The sequence below is a fragment of the Telopea speciosissima genome, unplaced genomic scaffold (genome assembly GCF_018873765.1).
Source record: "Telopea speciosissima isolate NSW1024214 ecotype Mountain lineage unplaced genomic scaffold, Tspe_v1 Tspe_v1.0099, whole genome shotgun sequence".
NCBI classification, from domain to species: Eukaryota; Viridiplantae; Streptophyta; class Magnoliopsida; order Proteales; family Proteaceae; genus Telopea; species Telopea speciosissima.
The window spans coordinates 57123-83077 of record NW_025317435.1 but is presented as its reverse complement, the minus strand read 5'-3'; the positions used below and the strand labels follow the sequence as shown (position 1 = coordinate 83077).

General features: G+C 42.2%; 1 protein-coding gene across 1 annotated transcript in view; it reads right to left on the bottom strand.

Moving 5' to 3' along the window:
• Positions 1-25955, bottom strand: part of LOC122647633 — an 82007-nt gene that overhangs the window by 19422 nt on the left and 36630 nt on the right. The window contains 5 exon segments of the mRNA XM_043840986.1: positions 15060-15315; positions 19830-19908; positions 20076-20245; positions 20481-20545; positions 20637-20705. Coding sequence (XP_043696921.1) covers positions 15060-15315; positions 19830-19908; positions 20076-20245; positions 20481-20545; positions 20637-20705 — 639 coding nt within the window.

The following is a 25955-nucleotide window of genomic DNA, read 5'->3' as shown; positions in this document are numbered from 1 at the left end:
ACTAACCTCCTATCCGTGATTCATCTAACCAAATTCTTAAATTGTTGTGTCACTTTCTTTCCTTCCTATTGTCTTTTTTAGGATTTGGAGACGAAGAGGGTTACTGGCAGTGGGCGTGAGGAAGGAGGACTTTATCTACTTAAACCCATGGTACTAAATCTCGTTTCGTTTCGGTGTTTCGGTCTGACCGAAATTTCCGAGATACCGAAATTTCGTCGAAATCTCGGTCGAAATATGGTATTTTTCTGTGGGTGTAAAATGCCAAAAATGTCCGAGATTTCCGAAATTTTCGAAACGAGATGACCGAAATTACCGAGATTTCCGAAATTTCCGAAACGAGATGACCGAAATTTCATCGAAATTTCCGAAATATTCGAAATATTGCATTTTTTCATTTCGGACTTGCGTTTCATTTCGGACAGGTCGAGATACTCGAAATATTCGATATCTCGACCGAAATTTCGCGAGTTTTAGTACTATGCTTAAACCACAATTACCTGGTTCATCTACTGCTGCACCTTATGTTTGTGGCGGAGTGACCGTAGTACCTTGGAGTCTGTAATGCTTTGGCATCAACGTTTCGGTCATCCCTCTTTTGTTGTTATGAGGAGACAGTTGCCACATTTGTTTACTTCTTTTCCTTCTTCTTATGTTGTCAGTGTGAATAATGTATTTTTGCTAAACATTGTTGAACATCTTATCCTTATCATGGTAATAGATCTATTGCACCTTTTTCTCTTGTTCATTTTGATGTTTGGGGGATTTCTCCCCATACTTCCTTGTCTGAATTTCGTTACTTTGTTTCGTTTGTTGATGACTATTCTAGGTCCACTTGGACTGTTTTGTTGAAACAAAAAAGTGATGTGTATGATGCTTTCAAGAACTTTTATCAATTTATCAGTACTCAGTTTGATACTCGAATTCAAATTGTTAGGTCTGATTAGGGGGTGATTACATGGATGGGGGCTCTAACAGTTCTTTACTGATAATGGCATCATCCATCAACTGGCCTGTGTTGGCACCCCTTAATAAAATGGGGTGGCTAAGAGAAAAAACTGCCACTTGTTGGAAATCACCAAGAGTCTTCTCTTTGGTATGCATGTGCCTAAGACCTTTTGGTCTGATGTACTTCTTACTGCTGCCTTCCTTATTAACCGGATGCCCTCTCCATTCCTTGGCTCCAAATCTCCCTTGGCACTTCTTTCTCCTCAATCCTCAGCTATCTCCTTGCCTCCAAAAGTGTTTGGCTGTATTTGTTATGTTTATGTCAACAAATCAGCCCGCACCAAGCTTGATCCCGAAGCCCTCAAGTGCATCTTCTTGGGTTACTCTGATTTAATAAAAGGGTATAAATTCTATCACCCTTCTTCCCGAAGGAGACTTCTCTCGAAAGATGTCACCTTCTTTGAGTCTATTACCTTCTTTTCTTCTCCTCAGCATCCTCTTCAGGGAGAGAGCACTACTAGAAATGAACAGGATGCTAATGTCATTCCTTTTTTTTTTTTTTTTTTATCTCCCTTGCCTACCTCCACTTCCCCATTCCTATTTGATATTGGAAAATACAAAGAAGTTGATGTTGTTGATGTTGATGCTAGTGGTGGTGGTGATGCTAGCAGGGAAAAAGAGCACAAGGAAAAAGTGGTCATTGTGTTCAAAAGAGGTGAATGCTTGAAGGGAAAAGGAAAGAAGCCCTGCCAAAAGCCCTCTTTGGTTTCACTTCCTCAGTCTCATCCTTCCCAGTCAGGTAACACTTCTTCTCTTGAGTTAGATCTTCACATTGCTATGAGATAGGGGAAGACAGCCTGTACTAACCCCATAGTCCAGTTTGTTTCCTATGATTCTATATCTCCTACAGGTATTGCTTTCTTAACTACCCTTGCTTCTTCTTCCATTCCCAAAAATGTCACAGAGGCCTTAGCTGATCCAAAATGGATGCAAGCAATGTCTGAGGAAATGATGGCTCTGGAGAAGAATGGTACTTGGACACTAGTTGATCTCCCCAGGGGGAGAACTCCAGTTGGATGCAGATGGGTTTATACCATCAAATATAGATCATATGATACAGTGGAAAGATATAAAGCTCGTCTAACTGCAAAAGGGTATAGTCAAGTGTATGACATTGACTACCAAAAGACTTTTGCCCCTGTAGCCAAACATAACTCAATTAGGGTTCTTCTCTCAGTGGCAGCTAATTGAAGATTGACCATTGTACCAATTAGATGTGAAGAATGCATTTCTTCATGGAGACTTTGCAGATTAAGTATATATGTAGCCTCCACGTGGTTTTAAGTTTCCCTCAGCCGAAGGGAAAGTGTGTCTCTTGAAGAAAGCTCACTATGGCCTCAAGCAGTCTCCTAAGGCTTGGTTTGAGCGATTTAGACAAGCCATGCTAAAGAATGGGTATTACCAGAGTCAGCTGACTACACTTTGTTTATCAGGAGAGGAAATGGTATGGTCACAACTCTCATTGTTTATGCTGATGACATTGTCGTAAGTAGGAATGATGCTACCGAGATAAATAGATTGAAGTCTTATCTGGCTAAGCAGTTTGAGGTCGAAGACCTTGGAATCTTGAAATACTTCTTGGGTATTGAAGTATCTAGATCAAGGAAAGGAATCAATATCTGCCAAAGGAAATTTGTCTTGGATCTTCTGACAGAGACAGGAATGTTGGGGTATAAACCAGCAACCTCCCCGTTGATCCGAATCATAAGCTTGGTGATGAATGTGGTTCTCCTCTCATAAATGCTAGCAAGTATCAAAGATTAGTAGGGAAACTGATCTATCTCTCCTTGACTCGACTAGACATCACTTATGCAGTTGGAGTGGTGAGTCAGTTCATGCATGCTCCCAGGAGTGGACATCTAGATGCAATTTATCGCATCATTAGGTACTTGAAATCCTCCCCAGGAAAGGGTCTTCTATTTGCCAGACATGACCATTTGAAGATCGAAGGCTACATAGATGCTGATTGGGTTGGTTCAGTCTCTAACAGGAGATCTACTTCTGGGTACTGCACCTTTGTGGATGGTAATCTAGTTACCTGGAGAAGCAAGAAACAACCAATTGTCGCTAGATCCAGTGCGGAGGCAGAGTTTAAAGCCATGGCTCATGGAGTGTGTGTTTATATGGCTGAAGAGACTACTTCAAGACTTGAGTTTTGACACTGAAGGACCAATGAGACTTTATTGTGACAACAAAGCTGCTATAAGTATTGCCCACAATCCGGTTCAACATGATCGAATCAAACATATTGAGGTTGATTGACACTTCATCAAAGAGAAGCTGGATTCTGGTTGCATTTGTACTCCTTTTGTGAAGACAGATGATAAAGTAGCAGATATCTTAGTGGAGTTTTAGGTTAAGAAAGCAAGGGAGAGAGGAGGAAGATGTTAGAGCAGAAGGAAGAAGAAGGAGGAGACAAGAGAGGGAAGAAGAGAGTATTTCGGTGGTAATGTTGTGTTGGAGTAACTTCTCCAACACATCTATATTACTCCAATAGAATTACTAAAAGTATTACATCCACCTCCCTAGGGAGGTAAAAGGTAAAAAAACATAAAAAGGTTAAAATACATAATAAGGCAACTAGTCCAAAGTCTAGTTCCTGAACTACCCCTGATACATATCTACTATCAACTCTAACACTCCCCCTCAAGCTGGAGAATATATATCATGCATTCCCAGCTTGCTTAGAAGGGTACCAAACTGAGGAGAGGCAAGGGCTTTGGTGAAGATATCTGCCAGCTGATCACCAGTCTTCACAAAAGGAGTACAAATGCAGCCAAAGTCTATCTTCTACTTGATGAAGTGTCTATCAACCTCTATGTGCTTAGTTCGGTCATGTTGAACAGGATTGTGGGCAATACTGATCATAGTACTATATCTCGCGATATATGGGTATCTCGGGCCTACCGAGATATCCGAAATATCCGAGATATCGCGAAATATGACCGAAATATTGCATTTTTTCTGCAATATTTCGGTGGTCCATCTCAGGGGGTATTTAGCCATATCTAGGCCTGAAACTTCATGGACAGCCTTATTTAAGCTTAATAAACACATTTAAACCATAAAATTGTAAAAATGTGAATTCAAATTGGTGTTTTGGGCTTGCACCCTTGATTGACATACGGTCACCGACCCTAATGTATAAATAGTTAAATACACATAGATTAGGCAGTTAATATTTAATAATAGTATTTAACTTCATCACATATCAAGTTAAAGCCAATACACATTGATGAGTGCCATGATTCTCATAAACTCCATAATATTCAATAACTCGCTTAAAGCCTTAAAGGCAATACACTAAGTGTCAAAGTTAGTAAGTCACAAGACTCGCAAGTCACAACTCACAAGTTCATAGATCAATGAAATCACAACTTAAGTTACAAATTACAAGTGCTAAACTACTAATATTAGTTGCTGTGCCTCCTTGGATCAATCCCACTCATGCCTCGCTGGAGTCGACGTCCATTGCTCTCTGTTTGAAGGACATATGTGGACCACGGTATAGAATCGGAGAAGAAACGAGTGTAGTCATCCACAAGTGTCACGTAAATGGAATCATCAACATACTATAGGTAACCTATCCTAGGATATAAACTAGGGTTACCAATCGATCCAGTCTGTGAAGAAGATGATCCACTGTGATATGATGTTGGCGCCGGCGCAAGAGGCGATGGCATTGGCTGCATGTATGGCTGGTGAGGTTGGTAGCTAGGTCCGCTAGGGTATGCAAAGATGTTATCTACAAAAGATGATCCAGTATGTCCCTGGGACTGGGACTGGTAGTCATAATCCCCTACCCCACTAAACTGCCCATATGATGATGATCCATATCCATATCCACCGTAAGGTTGTGATGCACCATAATCCGATGCCAATGGAGTGGTATGTGCGAAAATTAAAATAATTATTTAAGAGCAGAAAAATAAATCCGACACCGTGAAGCCGTAGATCGGCCATTGGTGTCTAACATATATTTAATTCATTACCATCTAAGTCATATTACCCCTAATTATTTCCTATTTTAATTGTAGGAAAATGAATTTTTAAAACCAGAAAATTAAAAAAAAAAAATACATATGGAAAAAAAATTTCGACACCGTGAGGCTATAGATCGGCCTCCGGTGTCTAACATATATTAATATCATCACCATCCAACAAAATTTGTACATAGTCTTTTCAAAAAAATAGTTTTAGAGGAATAGAATTTACCTTAAATAGTGGAAAAAGGCTTGGATGATGAGCTTAGATGACCCTCCGATGAGTTTACCGGCGAAAATCCGACAACAATGTGCTTGAACAATGGCTAGAGTGTTGGATGAGAGCTTGGAAGAGTGGAACAATAGGCAAAAAACTGAAATTCCTTAGCAAATGCAGCTCTCGGTCGAAATATGGACCGAAATCTGCGAAATATTGTATTATAGCCCCCCTTCACGTGACACTTTAAGCCAAAATACCATATTTCGTCGATATCTCACGAGATATCGAGATATCGACATATCGTCGATATCTCATGAGATATCGTCGATATCTCACGAGATATCGTCGATATCTCACGATATCTCACGAGATATAGACGAAATATGGTATTTTTTCATTTCGACCTGATTTCGCATCTCGGTAAGCTCGAGATATACGAAATTAAGCGATATTTCGGCGAAATATCGCGAGATTTTGAACCATGATACTGATAGCAGCCTTGTTGTCACAATAGAGTCTCATATGGCCTTCAGTGTCAAATCCCAGTTCCTGAACAAGTCTTTTCAACCATATGAGTTCACATACTCCATGAGCTATGGCTCTAAATTCTGCCTCTGCGCTGGATCTAGCTACAACATGCTGTTTTTTGCTCCTCCATGTAACCAAATTACCCCCCACAAAGGTACAATAGCGGGAGGTAGATCTCCTGTCTGTAATGGAGCCAGCCCAATCGGCATCTGTGAAACCTTCCACTTTCAAGTGGTTGTGTCTGGAATACAGTAGTCCTTTCCCTGGGGAAGACTTCAAATACCTAAGAATACGATATACGGCGTCTAAGTGGCCACTCTTGGGAGCATGCATGAATTGGCTCACCACTCCCACTGCATAGGAGATATCTGGGCGTGTCATGGCAAGATAGATAAGCTTCCCCACTAGCTTTTGGTACTTTCCCGCATCAACAAGAGAAGGACCACAATCTTCTCCTAGTTTATAATTTTGCTCAATAGGGGAATTGGCTGGTTTGTAGCCCAACATTCCTGTCTCTGTCAACAAATCAAGAACAAACTTCCATTGACATATATTGATTCCTTTCTTGGTCCTTGATACTTCAATTCCTAAGAAATACTTCAAGGGGCCCAAATCTTTAATTTCAAACTGTTGTGCCAAGTAACTCTTCAGGTTACCCATCTCAGCTATATCATCTCCTGTGACCACAATATCATCAACATAGACAATGAGGGTTGTAATGGTACCATTACCCCGCTTGGTAAAGAGAGTGTGATCAGCTTGGCTCTGGGAATATCCATTCTTCAGAATGGCCGGCCGAATGCGCTCAAACCATGCCTTTGGTGACTGCTTGAGACCATATAGTGCCTTCTTGAGGAGGCACACTTTCCCTTCAGCTGAGGGCATTTTGAAGCCTGGTAGAGTTTGCATGTACACTTCCTCTTCCAAGTCGCCATGGAGAAAGGCATTCTTCACATCCAACTAATATAATGGCCAATCTTTATTGGCAACCAATGATAAAAGAACTCTGATTGAGTTTTGTTTGGCCACAGGAGCAAATGTCTCCTGATAGTCAATTCCATAGACTTGCCTGTATCCCTTAGCCACCAACCTTGCTTTGTATCCCTCAACACTGCCATCAGATTTGTACTTGATTGTGTAGACCCATCTGCATCTAACAGGGACACGTCCCTTGGGAAGATCCACTAGTTGTAAGTACCATTCTTCTCAAGTGCCATCATTTCCTCAAACATAGCTTGTCTCCACTTTGGATCAGACATAGCATCAATAACATTTTTGGGAATAGAAGCAGTAGAGAGGGTAGTAATAAAGGCAAGACTTGTAGGAGAAAGAGCATCATAGGAAACAAACTGGGCTATAGGATTAGTACAAGCTCTTTTCCCTTTGCGAGGAAGGTCTAAATCACATGAAGGAGAAGAAGGGATATCACTTGATTGAGAAGGATGAATCTCAGGATGTGGATCTGGATCCAATGAGGACTCTTGGTAGGTCTTCTTTCCTTCATTATGCAAGCCTTCACCTTTTTTGTATGTAATGTGGTAATCTTTCTCCTTACTAGGACCACTGACAGTTCTGTCAACCACCAAATCAGCATGCACATCATCCACATCCACAGACTTTCCAATGTCAAGCATAAAGGGAGAGATAGGTAGAGGGTAATGAAGAAAATCAGCAGCCTGTTCATTCCCACAATTCTACCCCTGAAGTGATGGGGCAAAGAAAGGTACAGACTCAAGGAAGGTGACATCTTTGGAGATGAAGCACTTGCGAGAAGATGGGTGATAGCACCCGTAACCTTTGGTAGTAGAAGAGTAGCCAAGAAAAAGGCACTTGAGGGCTTTGGGATCAAGTTTAGTGCGATGTGATTTGTTAACATGCACATAACAAACACAGCCAAAGATTTTAGGAGGAAGAGAGAAAGCAGAAACTTGTGAAGATAAGACTTCTAAGGGAGATTTGAAAGCAAGAAGTTTGGTTGGCATGCGATTGATGAGAAAAGAAGCAGTGAGAAGAACAGCAAACCAGAAGGTCTTGGGAACATGCATGCCAAACAAGAGACTACGGGTGACCTCTAATAAATGGCGATTCTTCCTTTCAGCAATCCCATTTTGTTGGGGTGTGTCAACACACGCTAGCTGATGGAGAATTCCATTATTAGTAAAGAAGGCTTGGAGGCCACTAAACATATATTCTCCCTCTTTATCAGACTGGACAATTTTGATACGAGTATCAAACTGAGTAAGAATCATCTGATAAAAATTCTGAAATGCGTCACAAACATCACTCTTATGTTTCATAAGAACAGTCCAAGTAGCACGAGAAAAGTCATCAACAAAAGGCACAAAGTAACGAAAGCCAAATAAAGAAGTAGTAGGGGAAGGTCCCCAAACATCAGTATGTATAATATGGAAAGGAGAAGCAGTTCTATTACCATGATATGGATAAAAGGAACGACAATGTTTGGCAAACATACATGGTTCACATTAAAAGACATGAGAAGAAGCAATAGAAGAAAATAAGTGAGGCAAATGTTTCCTCATTACAACAAAAGATGGATGGTCAAGACGCCGATGCCATAACATAACAGACTCCACAGAACTACTATCATCACGTCCACACACATAGGACCATAGTTGTCACGGCGTCACGGCGATCCAAGTCGGCGGAGGGGTGTCACGTCGATATATCGACATGTCGCCCGCCATGGCGAGCATGTCGACCATGTTTTATTTTTTATTTTCTCTATTTTTAATGTGTTAATAGATGTATACTCAAGCCATGTTTTATTTTTTCTCTATTGTTTCTCAAGTTTTAAGAAGAAAATTCAGAAATCGAAGAGGGAAAGAAGAAATCGAAAGAAATTGAAGAGGGAAAGAAGAAATCGAAGAGGGAAGAAGAAATCGAAGGCAGGAAGAAGAAATCGAAGAGGGAAAAAGAGACAGGAAGAAGAAATCAAAGAGGGTCGCCATGGCGTACGTCGCCATGCAACCCTCTCCAGCGCCAGGACGCCATGACAACTATGCATAGGACTGAGCTGTGGGTAAACCAGGATAAAAAAAAGTAAACGCCTTTCTCCTCACGTCCACTACCAATAATCCTTTTCGTCACCAAATCCTGAAAAAGACAGTGAGAAGGAAAAAAGGTGACACAACAGTTGAGAGATTTAGTCAAGTGACTCACAGATAAAAGGTTAACAGTAAGGTTAGGAACATGAAGAACTGAAGTAAGGGAAATAGATGAGGTAACAGGGATACAATCTTTACCAGATATAGAGCAAAGGGATCCATCAGCTATCCTAACTTTATCCTTACCAGAGCAAATGGTATAGGAATCATAATTATAGGACGTACCAGTCATGTGGTCAGTGGCACCAAAGTCAATGACCCAAGACTGGGCTGCAATAGAAGTTGTAGTGCAGACTAGCAAGGCTGAGGACGAAGATGAGCTGGCCACAGTAGATGTAGGAGATGTGCTCAACTGGGATATAATCCGACAAACTGTATCAACCAAAGCAGGATCATCCTGTGTAGCATCTGCCTCAATCATCACGGAGTCAGCCCGAGCTCCCCCTCTACGACCACCACGACCACGTGTGCTAGGAGGACGACCATGAAGAGACCAACACCTATCCTTGGTGTGCCCAGTTCTCCCATAGTGATCACATTTAAACCTGTCTCTCCCAACTCCACTGGCACCAACTATCTCCACTGCACTGGCTGCCTCACAGTTGGGCCCTTGGCCTCTGCCACCTCCACGGGTGTCTCGGAAAGAACTGGAATTGAGAGTTGACCTCTTATGAGATGATGCTGGTGTTGGGTCCATAGTAACACGCCGAGTCTCCTCACTCTGTAGGAAACTGCAGACCTCACTAAGAGATGGAAGAGGAGACCAGCCTAAAAGTTGGAGTCTGATGGGCTCATAGTCAGGGTTCAGACCACCAAGTAAAGAGAAGACCCGCTCTTTTTCAAGGGTCCGATACACCTTTGCTTCATCCTCTAGGTTGGTCAAATGGAGATCTCTGTAGTGGTCATACTCCTCCAAAAGACTAAGGAATATAGTACTCAGAGATAGGTCTGTCCCCTTGCCTCATGGAGTGAATCTTTTGATGAAGCTGATAGACCTTGGCAGAGTCACCCACTCTGTCAAAGAGGTCTGAGAGACACTGTCCTAGACGGCCTTGGCAGTCTCCTTTCTTATAAATCTTCTCCCAATCTCGGGCTTTATGGAGAAGATCAACCATGTCATGACTGTAGAGTTTTCAGTCTCCCATTTCTCGTAAGTAGGTGCACTCGGCTCTGGGGCCTTGATAGCACCTGTGATGTACCCAAGTTTCCCTTTGCTCCTAAGGGAAAGCTTCACCAAATGTGACCAGTCCAAGTAATTGGTGCCATCAAGTTTCACAAAGGAAATCTATAAATGTGTGCTTTTATAGACCAATTGAGGGGCTGTGGGAGAAGGAATAGGCTGTGAATCAGCCACACCAAGTCCAGAAGTCTCAGATTCAGCCATCTTGACAATACCTTAGAATATCGATTCAAGTGGGGAGTACACACTCTACCCAAACAAGGATTCCAGAAAAGGCAGAAAAAAAATCCAGCAAGTAAAACACACGAAAGAGGTTCACCCTAGCATCCACCAAGGGATAACACAACTGAAACAAGCTAAAGCACCTCACACAGGCTGGTTCTAAGCATTTCTCAACAAAGACAGTAACACATGGCAGTCCAAATGCAAGAGGAACAGACAAACTGCAGTCACGATATTACCTGGGCAGGAACAGAGATCCCACGAAAAAGAGCACTGCTCAAACAGGGCTGTCAAGCTGCAAAGGAGACCAGATGGGATGAAAAGAGCACCCTTAGGTGATCCTATTGGGCCATTCCAAGGATGAAACTCAGGCCGAGAGAGAGAGAACCAGGAACTCCAAGCTGAGGCTGGCGGTAACAGTTGGAGTGGATGGAATGGCTTCAAAACTTCACAAGAGCTTCAACAAAGCTCATAGAGCATCTTCAAACATCTGAATAGGTTATTTCCAACCTATTTCATACTCCTATACCAGATTTTTTACATTGGTGACTTCTCCTTGAAACCCTTTGAATCCTAGGATTCCAAAAAGAAGAAAAAGAATGGAAGAAAGAGGCTAAATACAAACCAACTGCTCTGATACCAAGTTGAGTTTTAGGTTAAGGAAGCAAGGGAGAGAGGAGGAAGATGTTAGAGAAGAAGGAAGAAGGAGGAGGAGACAAGAGAGGGAAGAAGAGAGTATTTCGGTGGTAATGTGGTGTGTTGGAGTAACTTCTCCAACACATCTATATTACTCCAATAGAATTACTAAAAGTATTACATCCACCTCCCCAGGGAGGTAACAGGTAAAAAGACATAAAAAGGTTAAAATACATAATAAGGCAGCTAGTCCAAAGTCTAGTTCTTGAACTACCCCTGATACATATCTACTATCAACTCTAACAATCTTCACCAAGGGTCTCATTCCTACTCTATTTAGTACCTTATTGTGCAAGTTGGGAATGTATGACATCTATTCTCCAGCTTGAGGGGGAGTGTTAGAATTGTTAGAATATTTGGTGTATAAGGGTAGGTCAATTACTGTCTTGTTATAACACATGACTAAGTTGTATTTCTTCTTTGTTTTTCTTATTTCCATTTCCCTCCCTAGGGAGGGCTATGTAATTTATAGAAGTTTATTAATGAAGCTAATATGTGTTGAGAATCACTCAACACACATAATCGATTCTCTCTACTTCTCTTCTCTTCTCTCCTTCTACTTACTGTAAATCTATTCTCTCTTACTAGAATCGATCCATCTTCAAGTTCTAACTTGGGGTCCTTGTCCTATTGCATCTAAGTTGGGATTCAGATATTTTGTTACTTTTGTTGATGACTATTCAAGAGTCACATGGCTTTATTTAATGAAACAGCGTTCTGAGTTATTTTCCATTTTTTGTGCATTTACTACTGAAATTCAGACACAATTTAATATGCCATTTCGTATTTTGGGTAGTGATAATGCCAAAGAATATTTTTCAGCAACTTTCTCTTCTTTTATGATTGAGAATGGTATAGATCACTAGTCTTTTTGTTCAGACACTCCACAACAAAATGGTGTGGCTGAACGGAAGAACAAACATTTGATGGATGTTACTCATTCCCTTCTCTTTGAAATGAAGGTTCCAAAGATTTTTTGGGCTGATGCTGTTTTGACTGCATGTTTTCTTATAAATCACATGCCTTCGTCTGTGTTTAACTGGTGGTATTCCTCATTCTCTCCTTTTTCCATCTGAACTTCTCTTTCCTTTGCCTCCCCGTATTTTTGGATGCGTTTGTTTTATTTGTGATCATCGTCCAAGTTTATCCAAGTTGGATCCTAAAACAATAAAGTGTATTTTCCTGGGATATTCTCGTACTCAAAAGGGGTATCGGTGTTACTCTTCAACTTTACAAAAATATTTTGTCACTGCCGATGTCTCCTTCTTTGAGTCGACCTCTTATCATGATGAATCTTTTGTTTTATCTGAATTGGATGATGATCACCCTCTCTATATTGTGCAACATTTTGTTCCATAGGTTCCGCAAGGTGCTATCCCTTCTCCTCCACCAGCACCTCCACCTCTGCCACCTATTCGGTTTACATTCTATCGTCATCCTCGCAAAAATACAGCACCCCCGGCTTCTATGGCACCTACCACATTGCCTTCGTCTCCAGATCCTAATCCAGAGATAAGTATCCCTCCTTCTGATCTTGATGTTCCTCTTGCTCATCGTAAGGGTGTTAGGAGCTGTGCACAATATCCCTTGTCGATTTTTGTGTTTTACTCTGGTTTATCCTCCTCTTTTGTTTCCTGTCTCTCCACTATTGCATCTCATCCTATTCCAAAGTCTATTACAGAGGCATTGTCTGATTCTAGCTGGAGGACAGCAATGGAGGAAGAATTGTTGGCTTTGAAAGAAAATCAGACTCGGGATCCTGTTCCCATACCTGCGGGTAAGTCCACTGTTGGTTGTCGATGGGTGTATGTTGTGAAGGTAATCCCGATGGCTCTTTAGCTCGTTTGGTCGCCAAAGGTTACACTCAAATTTATGGCGTGGATTATTTGGATACTTTTGCTCCTGCTGCCAAACTTGCCTCTGTTCGTATTTTGATCTCTCTTGCAACTTCTCATCACTGACCGTTATACTAGATTACCAGTTGGATGTGAAGAATGCTTTCCTCCATGGGGATCTCCATAAGGAAGTTTATATGGAGCAACCTCCTGGGTTAGTTGCTCAGGGGGAGTCTGGGCTGGTGTGCAAACTCAAGAAATCTTTGTATGGTTTGAAGCCGTCTCCCAGGGCTGGGTTCGGTAGGTTCACTGAAGTTGTTCTTGAGTTTGGACTATTGCGCTGTGACAGTGACCATTTGGCATTCTATCACCATTCTAAAATGGGTAGAATATTTTTGGCGGTATATGTAGATGATATTGTGGTCACAAGAGATGACGTTGAAGGCATCAAGCAGTTGAAGCTACACTTACAACACAAGTTTCATACTAAGGATCTAGGGAGGTTGAAATATTTTTTGGGTGTTGAAGTGGCTCAATCAAGCAAGGGTATTTCGCTCTCTCAGAGGAAATATGTTTTGAATTTACTTACAGAGATAGATCTGTCAAGGTCCAAACCCTTGGACACTTCTATGGATCCCAATGTGAAGCTTACAGTTGACAGTGGTGATGTGTTAGATGATCCTGAAAAGTATCAAAGACTTGTTGGAAAGCTGAATTATTTAACTGTGACTTAGCCTGATATTGCTTTTCCAGTCAGCGTTGTGAGCCAGTTTCTGTCCTCTCCTAAGACATCTCATTGGGATGCTGTCATTCGAATTTTGAGGCCTTTGAAGGAGGCTCCTGGTCGTGGTTTGTTGTATTCTGAACATGGTCATGGGCATGTAGAAGGTTTTTCTGATGCAGATTGGGCTGGATCTCCCATTGATAGAAGATCAACTACAGGTTATTGTACTGTGGTGGGAGGAAATCTTGTATCATGGAAGAGTAAGAAGCAGACAGTTGTGGCTAGATCAAGTGCAGAGTCAGAATATCAGGCTATGGCGCATGTTACAAGTGAGTTGATGTGGGTGAAGCAATTGTTGACTGAACCTGGGATGGATGATAAATCTCTGATGAAGTTGTGGTGTGATAACCAAGCTGCTGTTCATATTGCATTGAATCCAGTGTTTCATGAGAGGCCGAAACACATTGAAGTTGATTGCTACTTTGTTCGAGAAAAGTTGCAACAAGGAAGGCTTTATTTCTCCACAGCATGGTCGCACTGGAGAACAACTAGCCTATGTTTTTACTAAATCGCTAGGAAGTGCAAGGATGGACTACATTTGTAACAAGCTGGGCATGATTAAAATCTATGCTCCAGCTTGAGGGGTAGTGTTAAGAGACTTACTGTCTCGGGATTAGTTCTGACGCTAATTAGCACTAGCACTAATACTGAGAAGGGTATTTTGGGAATATGCCTTGTATTTTTCTGTTGCCCTGTTTTTATATATTCAGAATAGATCTGGGGGGTTTAGTTCATACGGCTGAACACCCCAAGAGTTGCTGTCCTCTGATCCTCTCATCTCTTTCTCTCTTCATCTCTCTTCTCTCTTTTCTCTATTATTATTTATTATTTACACTATATATTGTGGTTATCTCTTTGAGAGATGTGTGAGAGGGTTTGTACCATGGATGTAGCCTTCTTTATTGGGGGTGAATCATGTAAAATTGTTATCTTGTGTGCTTGATTTCTCTCTCTTTGTTTTCTTCTGCAAAATCTCCATTCTGCTGCGTTGTTTTTCTAACAAGGAGTACTTTGCAAATAAAAATCCAGATTTGCCTTACATACTTCCTCACTTGGTTGGGCTATTATTAATTATTAATTATTACAGATATCAAACAATATTTTATTGTTTTTTACTGTAAAATAGGATTATCATATTTTCTCTATTTATTAACATTTTCCACTGTGGAATTTGATGAAGACTCACATGGATCTTTCCAAAAATTATGAAAACGAAGAGAGATATCATTAGAATACTTGCTCTCTAGTTGATGCTTTGATCCACTTTTCCTCATTAAGCATCAACCGAAACAAGCAGACAAAAAGAAATAAGTTCTTCATTTTGCATACAACCAAAAGGCAACCATCATATTCAGCCAAAAAAAAAAGGCAACCTTCATCACTAGGAAACAAAACCATAGGGTTCAAGAACTTGTTGAAACTATCAAATTACTCATTACATCAACTTGTGGGATAATAACTAAATATGTGTGAAGACATACCTTGAAATTTCTCCTCAAGTGATAAAATGCCACCAGTTTCCTTGACAGTAACACTAGGACTCAGTGAGTGCATTTCTCCACATTTACCCACAACACCAACAGTCACTTCAACCCATCTACTACGTCCTTCCCACATTAGGCAATGTGCATTTTCATTTGTTGATTTGGATGAAACAATTATCTCATCAGTCTCAATAAAAGGTTCAAAGAGTAACAACTCCGGAGGAGGGTTTGGCATCTCAATAATTCCATGTGCCTAGGAATTTATTTAAAATCCAGTTAGTATCAAAACATCACACAATATATACTATCAATTATTTCATGCAATAATGTTTGCTGGAGAAATTAGAGAACTTCACTTTTGTCCATAATCAAGTTTTACCATTTCAATGTCAAAGACATCTCAGCTTAATAGGAATCCTCAATTGTATACCATTTTTTTTCTCATTTGGGAGACTTATAAAACAGAAGCAACTTACCGTTCCAGGAAGACAAAGTCATTCATATTATGTACAAGTAGGGTATAAAAAGAGGTCATTTGTATTGAGTATTTAAGGGTAGGATATAATAATTGCTACAAAACCAGAATCCTGTAACCAGACTCAAGGTGAAGAAGAAAGAAGAAAAAAAGAGAAGAAGAGAAGGAGAGAAGAAATACAAGCCAAATCATTGAAACCTGGTCTGCGATCTGGGAAAACTGAATTACCAGATCGCAGGCACCACTTATATTTATAATATAAAGTTTAAAATAACAAAGGGCAAGACTGCCCCTAGCCTAGCCGACCTACTTAAAAAATAACAAACAATAAGTAATCAAAAACACCCCTCCTAGCTGACTAGTACTAAAGAACTTCTAATGACTAAAACACCCCTAATATCTCAACACTCCCCCTCAAGCTGGAGCATACACATCCCCAATGCTCAGCTTGTTACAACTAGTGCGAAAATTAGGGGTAAACAAAGCTTAGTAAACATGTCTCCCAACTGTTCTGTAGAGGTAACAAACGGAGTCTCAAAGCTTTGGTAAACATTTTACCATGGATGTCGTCTTTCAAGAAACAGTTCCCTATTATTCATCCCCTGCACCTCTTCAGGGGGAGTTTGGACCGAGTGAAGAGGTGCCTTTCACGGTTACACCTATGGAGCTGCCCATGATAGAAGATGTTATAGGGATTGCACATGGTGTAACTGGGCAGGAACAACAGCAGACTATGGTTCAGGAGGAACCGGAACCACCTTGTTCTCCATCTCAGCCCACGGTCCAGTGGGAGCAGGCAACAACACCACTTATTTCTCCTTTGAAGGTTTTTGTTCGTTCTTGAAAGAGGAAAAACAAAGAGCAAGCTGTTAAGACCACCACCATCTCTCCTCACCAATTGGCCTTCCCAGAGTCAAGTCCTACATGTGCTCCACATTTGTCTGGTAAGTCTCTTCCTTCTAGTAAACCAAGTCTGGATTTACCAATTGCAACTAGAAAAGGAAAAGAATGCGTACTCAACATCCCATCTCTAATGTGGTATCCTATGACCCTCTTTCTCCTTCCTTCCATGCTTTTGTTTCTTCCCTATTGTCTGTTTCTATCCCTAACAACTGGCAGAAAGCACTGGCTAATGCACAATGGAAAGAGGCAAAAATTTAAGAAACGAGAGCCCTTGGGAAGAATAACACTTGGTAATTGGTGCAGCTTCCTCTAGGAAAGAGAGTTGTAGGATGTAAATGGGTGTTTGTGGTGAAGCACAAGGCTGATGGGATTGTGGACATGTATAAAGCAAGGTTGGTTGCTAGAGGAATCACACAAACTTATGGAATTGACTACCAAGAAACTTTTGTACCGGTAGCCAAGATGAATACCGTTAGGGTTATATTATCTTGTGATGTAAATCAAGGATGGGACCTCCAACAACTAGATGTCAAGAATGCTTTTCTGCATGGAGAACTTGAGGAAGAAGTATACATGAAAATCCCACCAGGTTTTGCTTCTCAAAAGTTTGACTCAAGGGAAAGTTTGTAAACTCAAGCGGGCATTGTACGGTTTAAAACAATCACCCAGAGCCTGGTTTGGTCGGTTTCATAAGGCCATGTCATCTATCGGTAACAAGCAAAGCAATGTTGGTCACACTCTTTTCATTAAGAGAACTTCTTCCATATCACTATCTTGATTCTTGATTGTCTATGTTGATGACATTGCCATCACTGGAAGTAGCATGGAGGAAAAATCTTTCTTGAGAAAATTCCTGGGGTAGGAGTTTGAGATTCAAGACCTGGGAAAATTGAGGTATTTCTTAGGCATAGAAGTTGCATATCCTACTAAAGGAATTTCTCAATCACAGCAGAAACACTGTTGATCTCTTGACAGATACAGGAATGTTGGGTTGTAAGCCTACTAACACCCCTGTGAAGCCTAATTCTTAGGCATAGAAGTTGCATATTCTACTATAGGAATTTCTCAATCACAGCGGAAATATACTGCTGATCTCTTGATAGATACATGTTGGGTTGTAAGCCTGCTGACACCCCTCTGAATCCTAATTCTCATCTTCACAGTAAGAAGGCGAACCAGTTGATAAAAGCAGCTATAAAAGGCTAGTTGGGAGGCTAATCTATTTATCGCATACCCAAACAGATATTGCCTTTGCTGTTAGCATGGTTAGTCAATACATTCATGATCCATATTTAATCTCATTTGGATGTTGTCTACAGGATCTTGCGATACTTAAAGGTTGCCACAGGGAAAGGTGTTCTCATCTCCTCTAATAATCACCTTTGTATTGAGTTATACCCAGACGCTGATCGGGCTGGTTGCCCTGATGATAGGAGATCTACTTCTGGCTACTGTACATATGTTGGTGGTAACCTAGTCACCTGGAGAGTAGTAGCTCGGTCCAGTGCAGAAGTAGAATTTCGGGCTATGGCCCATGGCATCTATGAGGTGATTTGGCTAAGGGTCTTAGTTTAGGATCTTGGAGTACCAATTGAGGTGCCCATGCATCTCTACTCAGATAGCAAATCAGCAATTAGCATTGCCCCTAACCCAGTTCAGCATGATCGAATCAAACATGTGGAGATTGATCGTCACTTCATCAAGAAAAAGCTAGAATAGGGTCTTATCTGTATCTCCTTTGTTCCATCGGGTCATCAGTTAGCTGATGTATTTACCAAAGGGTTTACCTATTAAGAATTTTATATCAGTAGTTAGCAAGTTGGGCATGATTGATATCTAAGCACCAACTTGAGGGGGAGTGTTGTATTTTGGGTCCATGGGTATAATGGTCCAATAGGATTTATCTTGTGTTGCCCTAAGGGTATTATTATAACTTGTATTTCTCCATCATTATTATAAATAAGAGTGGGCATGTGTCTCATTGGCATAAGTTCAATTCCCCAAATATTCCATCAATACTATTTTTAGAAAATATGATCTTATCTATAAGTAATTAAACTGCTCTGGATTTAGAGAAATGTTCTTATTCTCTAAGAAGTTTGACTGCTCAAATGATTTTATTTTTGCATGAGACTTTTTGTATAAGTAGAGCACAAAACCAGCTTTCCAAGAAATCCAATACTGCTTAAATCTGATTTATATTGAAAGAGTTATGTTCCGATTAAACATTTTTTTGGGTGAGCGTGAATGCTGTCAAAATCGCTCTGAATGAAAATATTTTTTTTTATATCAAAACAAATGAATATTTTACTGCTCTTTTGGTTTTTAGCAATGTTTTACCATATTAAGATATATAGAATTTTTAGATTTGAAGAAAAACCCCAGCAATAGAAAGTTGAAAATTTTACCTACCGTTGAAAATCCAGTTTTTGTTTGTGAATTGGGGGGTTGACTTTTTATCCTTTTGAAATTTGATTTTTTAACTATTAGTATTGGATTCAAATAGGGGGTTAAATGATAATTTGCATAAATAAGGGCCAAACCTGGTTCGATACCTCTAAGGTGACAGTCGCCGAGACCCCAGAAAATCTGCCTGGACGCCTAGGCGATGCCTTGACAACTATGCCAAACACAGAGGCAAATCAGGTTTCCCCCAAAACATGCAATTAACTCAAATTAAATCAAGTCATTTCAGGGTCAACTTTCTAACAGAATCTTCTGAAAAGTTATTGGTTGAGCTGATCTGGTTGACATTTTGATTTGACTAGTTTTGGAATGATTCTGAGAAGGAATGGGAGACTTTTACATAGAACTATGAAAATGATATTCACATGAAACTGATTCATTATGAGGGTTAGTATTTGTTAACTGTGTATACGTAATTACGTATAATCCATAATTTCACTATTATTCAGCCGCCCTCCCTTTCACTTAATTTAGTCAGGAAATTATTTCACTGCATTAAATGATTAGTTGTAGATACTTTAGGAAATAAGAGCCTCAAAGTTCCAGTTATTTATTCAGAAGATCTAAGATGATGTTTATGTTAGAGTCTATGTAATAAGGATACTTTGGGCATGGGTTAATATCTTGTTAGTTACCTTGTGCTTTTATGTTTTTTACCTTTTACCTCCCTAGGAAGATGTATGTAATTTCCTCTATCTTAAGTTAGTAAATTAATATAGGGGAGGGAGACCACTTCTCCTCCCACACGATTGCACTCACCTTCTCCTCTTCCCTCTCACCGTCCTCTCTCTTCCTCCTCTATTTCTCTCTTCTTGTCTTCTCTCCTTTGATATTTGCTTGTTTCCAAATGTTTAATGATAACTCCTACAATGAAATGGTATGGAGAAGTTGACCACTCATACAGACGTAAAATATTCCCACACCTTTGATAAACTATTAGAAGGAAGGCGCAAAAGGCAATTCTTCAATGCATCTGTGTAAACAGCAAGGTCCTCAGCGCAGCTGTACAAACAACACAGTTAGAACTGAAAGAATGAAAGAATGTAAATGGAGCATTCTAGTAGACTCATGATATGAAACATTTATCAATGATATTGTAAAGAATATACCTATGGTATACGAGACCCTACTATTTGATAGTAAAGATAGAAAAGAAACAGAAATTGTACCATAATCTAGCAACTCCAGTTGAACACCCATCCCGAGCCGGTTTCACGCATAATGTTTCACATTGAAGTTTAGTGGTCAAGTGATGCCAAATACCAGTTATGGGGGAATTCAACAGATCCTCTTTGCTACAGGCATCCTTAGGTATGGTATGCACTCCAAACCTTGCTAGCTGTTCATTGCCAAAATAGATCATGCATAATGAAGAAGTCAGATTTAGCACAATATGATGGAAGCCAAAGAAGATAATATCATGCCAAGGTCTAAATGATGTTTATGGTGTCAGTTTCCAAGTCAAATGTTTAGTTACTGAAATTAAAACTACAAAAAACACATGACAATAACCAAATAACAAAAAGCCTTATCCATCCTAGAAGACTGTGGTACATATTAGTCAGTTAGCATACATTGCTAAGAGCGAGAGAAGTTGCAACTTTGTCCATACAAGTTCTGGAAGCCTCAACACCTGGACCTGTGCCATGGAACCAAAAACAGAAGAAAACTGAATGTATAATAGTTTATAGGCTATATCATAGACAAAAAAGCTTTGGCAAACATAAAACCTGTATAAGGAACTCCTTCAGCCTCTAATAAGGATTGTAGTGTTCCGTCCTCACCAATACCTCCATGTACTGTCACAAACAGTTGATAAGCTCTTTAAGGACAAAATGTACTAATGCTTGAAATGAAAGTAGAAAAAGAACAACATATAAGGAATAGTAGAATCCAAAATCCCAGAAATCTATTTTCTTGAGTGATATTCCAAAATGTAAAACTAAATAGCGTACAAGTCAACTAAGCATTATCCAACTAATTGGGATCAGCTACATGAGTCATGTTTCACCACACAACTCTATTCAGAATCACACTTTTTGTCAACCTAAGCCATGCATGTTTTTCCTTACCAAGTCTCCTAAAATCATTTTAGGACTGCCCCTTGTTCTTTTAGCTTCTCCAATCTGAATCACCACTCCTTACTAGTGCATTCAAAGATCTCTGTTACCTTATCACATGTCGAAGCTACTCTTCAACTACTTTTGGTTAATTCCTAAACCACTCATTCATCTCAACATCCTCATCTCAGCTACACTAATTTTATTTATATGAGACTCACATAAAGGTGGCCAAATTGTGATGGTAAGTAACCTGCTCTAGAAGTTCTCCGGCAATGCCTCCTTCCCCTCCGGCAGCCCTGATTGCTGCCAACCCTGATGCTTCATCCCCTGCACCACCCACCTCCCCTGCACCAACCTCTCCCCCTCCTCACAGCCATGCCCTTGCTCTCCGCAACGCTCCTATCATTGCTGCCTACCCAACCTCTTCTCCTCCATCCAGCCCTGTCCATGCCCAACGCAACCCACCATCCACCACTTGGAGCTCCCTCTTCTCCGGCAGCTCCTCAGCCAACACTGATAGACACTCCCTACATTTTGTCCCTCCTTCCATCGTCGACGACTACAGGGTTGGTTTCTGCCCCAAGGGCCTGCTTGATGACGAGCTCTCCAAATGGCAGTGCTGCCTCGTGGGGCACTTCCTTGGCGCCCGTCCACCCTTCCATGTTGTCAAATCCTCTCTGCAAAAGCAATGGGTCTTCACCTATCTACTATCCAGCGGCATCTTCATCTTCAGGTTCCCCATCGATTCCGACAAGTCTCGAGCCTTGGAGGGTGGTTCATGGCTGGTTGGCAAGAAACCGATCTTCCTCCGGCAATGGGACCATCACTCCTCTCTCAGCAAAATCGACCTCATGTCCATCCACATCTGGGTCAATCTGCCAGGTCTTCCCTTCCACTATTGGTGTGCCTCTGGGCTCAGTATCGTTGGATCGACCATCGGCAATCCTCTCTTCTCCGACGAACGCACCAAGAAAATGGATCGTCTCTCCTTCACTCGTATCTGTATGGAAATTACTGCAGATGACCCTCCCCCTGATTTTGTCACCATCCAGGAAGAAGACGGCCACTCCTTCTCTCAAAGGGTTACCTACGAGTGGCTGCCTCACTACTGCTCCGTCTGCAAATCCTTCGGTCATCCTTCGAAGCAATGCCTCCCTGGCCCTTTAGGCACTTCGGCTCCTACGTATCCATCGACCACTGCTTCAGCCCCTTTGGTTGAAGAAGCCGCCGGTGTTGATGTCTCTGCAGCAGCGTCGCTTACTGTAGAGGAGAAGGAAGACGCTGTCGCAACCACGGTGGAAGACGACATCGCTGCTTCGATTGATGTTCAGGCGAAAACAGCATCTGTGGCCGGCAAAGCTCAGGTATCTGAAGGCTCTCTGAAACTCTCCCGTGGCCGGAAAAAAGAGAGAAATCGTCACCGGAAAAGCCACCGTGACTCTGCTGAGGTTCCCAGCCATGGCGACTCTCCCGATGCCCACCTACCACACAGATCCACTGACGTTGACCACAACAGATTTGCGGTACTTCAGGCTCTCGATCTTGGAGCTGATGGTGGTGTTGCACCTTGATTGCTCCTCTCGAGCCCTGGACGAGCTGCGATACCGATCTGCAAGCTGCCCTTGCTGATACACCTGCTAACCCCCTTTTGCCATCATCCTGTTCTCCTTCCCCTTTTGTCAATCCAAACCTCACTTTTTCCCTTAATAACCAAACCCCTACCTCGCTTTACACGAGGTCCTCTATTCCCAATAAGAAACACCTCCCCTCTCCACGTGTCCCATCTAACCACCACACCCCCCCTTTTGTCCCATCTCAAGTCAACACCCAGTTAGACCCGACCCATCAACCCACCCACTCAACCCACCTAACCCATCTTACCCATCCAGCCCAATTAACTTATTCCAAAACACCTTACTCCTCCTGGCCGAACTATAACAAACCAGTTCCTGGTCCACCAGCTGGTCCCACTTTGGCCCATTGCCCTTCATCCTTGTTCCCTTCCTCCCCCTCCTCCCCTCTGGTTTGCTTTCCCCCCTTGAGAGAGTACCGCCTGAGGCCCCGCAATGTTCCCCCGGGGTCTTGGGTTAGTTCCACCACTTGTTAGCTGCCCCCAAACAAGCTGAGATTCACGACCGTATCAAATCCTCTAAATCCACCCTCTGCTGCCTCCTTGAAACGAAGGTTCTAGATCCCAATTCTTCTCGCATCGCTCACTCTCCTGCCCCCCTCATGGTCCTTCCTCTCTAACTACACCCACTCTCCAAATGGCCGAATCTGGATTCTCTGGGATCCCTCCAAATTCCATATTTCGGTCTCCTCCGCCTCCCCCCAATACCTTCATCTTAGCATATCTGATCATCTTCACAATCATCTTTTCTTCTTCACCATGGTTTATGCTTTTAATTGTCACCTGGATCGGCTCCCCCTTTGGGGCGATATCCGTTCCATTTCTCTGTCCGTTGGTTCCGCCCCCTGGGGCATGGGTGGCGACTTCAATGTTGTCCGTTATAGTCATGAAAAGTTGGGTGGTTCCCCCATAGATCACCAAGTTATTGACGCCTTCAATTCTTGTCTCGAGGATGCTGGACTAAACGACCTTAGATGGTCGGGTGCTGAGCTTTCTTGGCACAACTTGCAAGCTCGACCATGTCCTCGTCAATGATCCTTGGCTCTCCTTCCTTCCTTCCTCTTATGCCTTCTTCGACCTCCCCGGCCTCTCTGACCACTCCCCCATCTCTCTCTTTGTCCTCCCTTACTTATCCTTTGGCCCCAAACCCTTTAAGTTTTTTGACATGTTGTCCTCCCATGTTGGATTCCTTCCTATTGTTCAAGCTGCTTGGGATCTTCCTGTCCAGTCCTTCTCCTCCCCTCTCCTTACCTTCTTCAAAAAACTCAAAAATGTTAAATCGGCCCTCAAATCCTGGAATTCTTCCACCTTTGGAAACATCTCTTCCAGTGTCTCCTCTTGTTGTGACACCCTCTCCTCCATCCAGTCCGACCCCCTCAACTCCTCCCTCACTGAGGAAGAGATCCTTGTTGCCTCTGAGCTGTCCTCCTCTCTCTCTCAAGAGGAGAGTTTCCTCAAACAAAAATCCCGGATTAAATGGCTTGGGCTTGGCGACTCGAACACAACCTTCTTTCACCGATCCCTCAAAGCCAGATCCAACTCCATTCTCTCTCTTACCACCTCTGATGGCTCGGTTTTTTCCTCTGTTGAAGCTATCAAATCCGAAGTTGTGGCCTACTTCACTGGTATCTTTTTGCACCCCCTCCACCACCCAATCCTCCATCCCGGACGACCTAATCAACAAACTCGTTCCTTCCCACCTCTTTAACTCCCTCTGCTCCATCCCCTCTGACTCTGAGATTGTCTCTGCTGTTCGCTCTCACAAGACTAGTAAAGCTCCAGGCCCTGATGGTTTCAGTATGGGGTTCTTCTCCACTTGTCGGGACATCATCGGTGCTGAGCTCATTAGTGCCATCAAAAGCTTTTTCTTTAACCCCCACCAGATCCAAAGCATCAATCACACCTTTCTCTGCCCCATCCCAAACTCTTCAGGAGCCTCTTCCATGCCTGACTTCAGACCCATCTCCCTCTGCAACCTCCTCTATAAGTTCATTGCCAAAATTCTTGCCAACCGCCTTCAACTTGTCATCGACTCCCTTGTCAGCTCCAACCAGTCCGCCTTTATCTCCGGAAGAAGCATCACGGACAACATTATCCTTTGCCAGGAAATTGTTCAAGGCTTCCACCGTAAATCCCTCTCTCCTTCAGCCCTTTTGAAGATAGATATCCACAAAGCCTTCGACTCCATCCGTTGGGATTTCATCTCCCAAGTCCTTCTTAAGATGTCCTTCCCTCCCACCTTTGTCAACTAGATCCACTTCTGCATCTCCACCCCTCGCTTCTCCGTCCTCCTCAATGGCAGCCCAGCTGGTTACTTTACCTCCTCTGTTGGTATTCGTCAAGGCTGCCCCCTTTCCCCCTTCCTTTTTTGCCTTTCCCTTGAGATCCTCTCTCATAGTATCCAATCCAAAACAGACCTCCATCTCATCTCCCCCATCCCTAAATGCAAGCCCACCAACCTGACCGACCTTGCTTTCGCTGATGACCTCATGATTTTCTCCAAGGCTGAACCCCTCTCTCTTGAGTCCATCATGTCTTCCCTTCACCTTTTCCAGGGGCTTTCCGGTCTTCGCATCAACCTCCTTAAATCCCAAATCTTCCTGGTTGGTGTTCTCGATACCACCAAAGCTTCCCTCTCCGCCATCACCGGCTTTTCCCTTAGCACCTTACCCATCCGTTACCTTGGACTCCCCCTCATCCCTGCTAGACTTTCAGCCTACCACTGTAACCCCATCCTTGACCTTCTCCATAAGAGGCTGCAGCTTTGGAAAGCCAAACTTTTATTCTATGCAGGTCGTCTCGAGCTCATCAGATCGGTTCTTCAGTCTTGCTACATCTATTGGAGCGGCGTTTTCGGCCTTCCCAAGGCTACCATCAAGGCTGCCGAATCTATTATGTGTGCTTTCCTATGGAAAGGTGTGGATTCAGCTAGGTTCCTCCACCCCAAGAGCTGGTCTTCCATTTGCACCCCTAAATCTGAAGGAGGTCTTGGTCTCAGAAGGATTAAAGATGTTAACATCGCTAGCTCTATCAAGTTGTTGTGGAAGCTCCTCACCAACAAATCCAGCATTTGGACTTTCTGGGTATACGTAGGGCCACTCCGTAGAGACTCTATCTGGACCATGGTACAAAATTTCGCGAAATATCGCCGAAATTTCGGTAAATTTCGGTAATTTCGACACTACCGAGACGAGATGGGCTTCCGAAATGAAAAAAGTTCAAATTTCGGCGAAATTTCGGTAAATTTTGGCGAAATATCGGTATATTTTGGTATATCTCGGTATATTTCGGTATATTTCGTAGAAATACTGTGTATTAAGCAGTATATTTCGGTAAATTTCGGTACATTTCGGTAA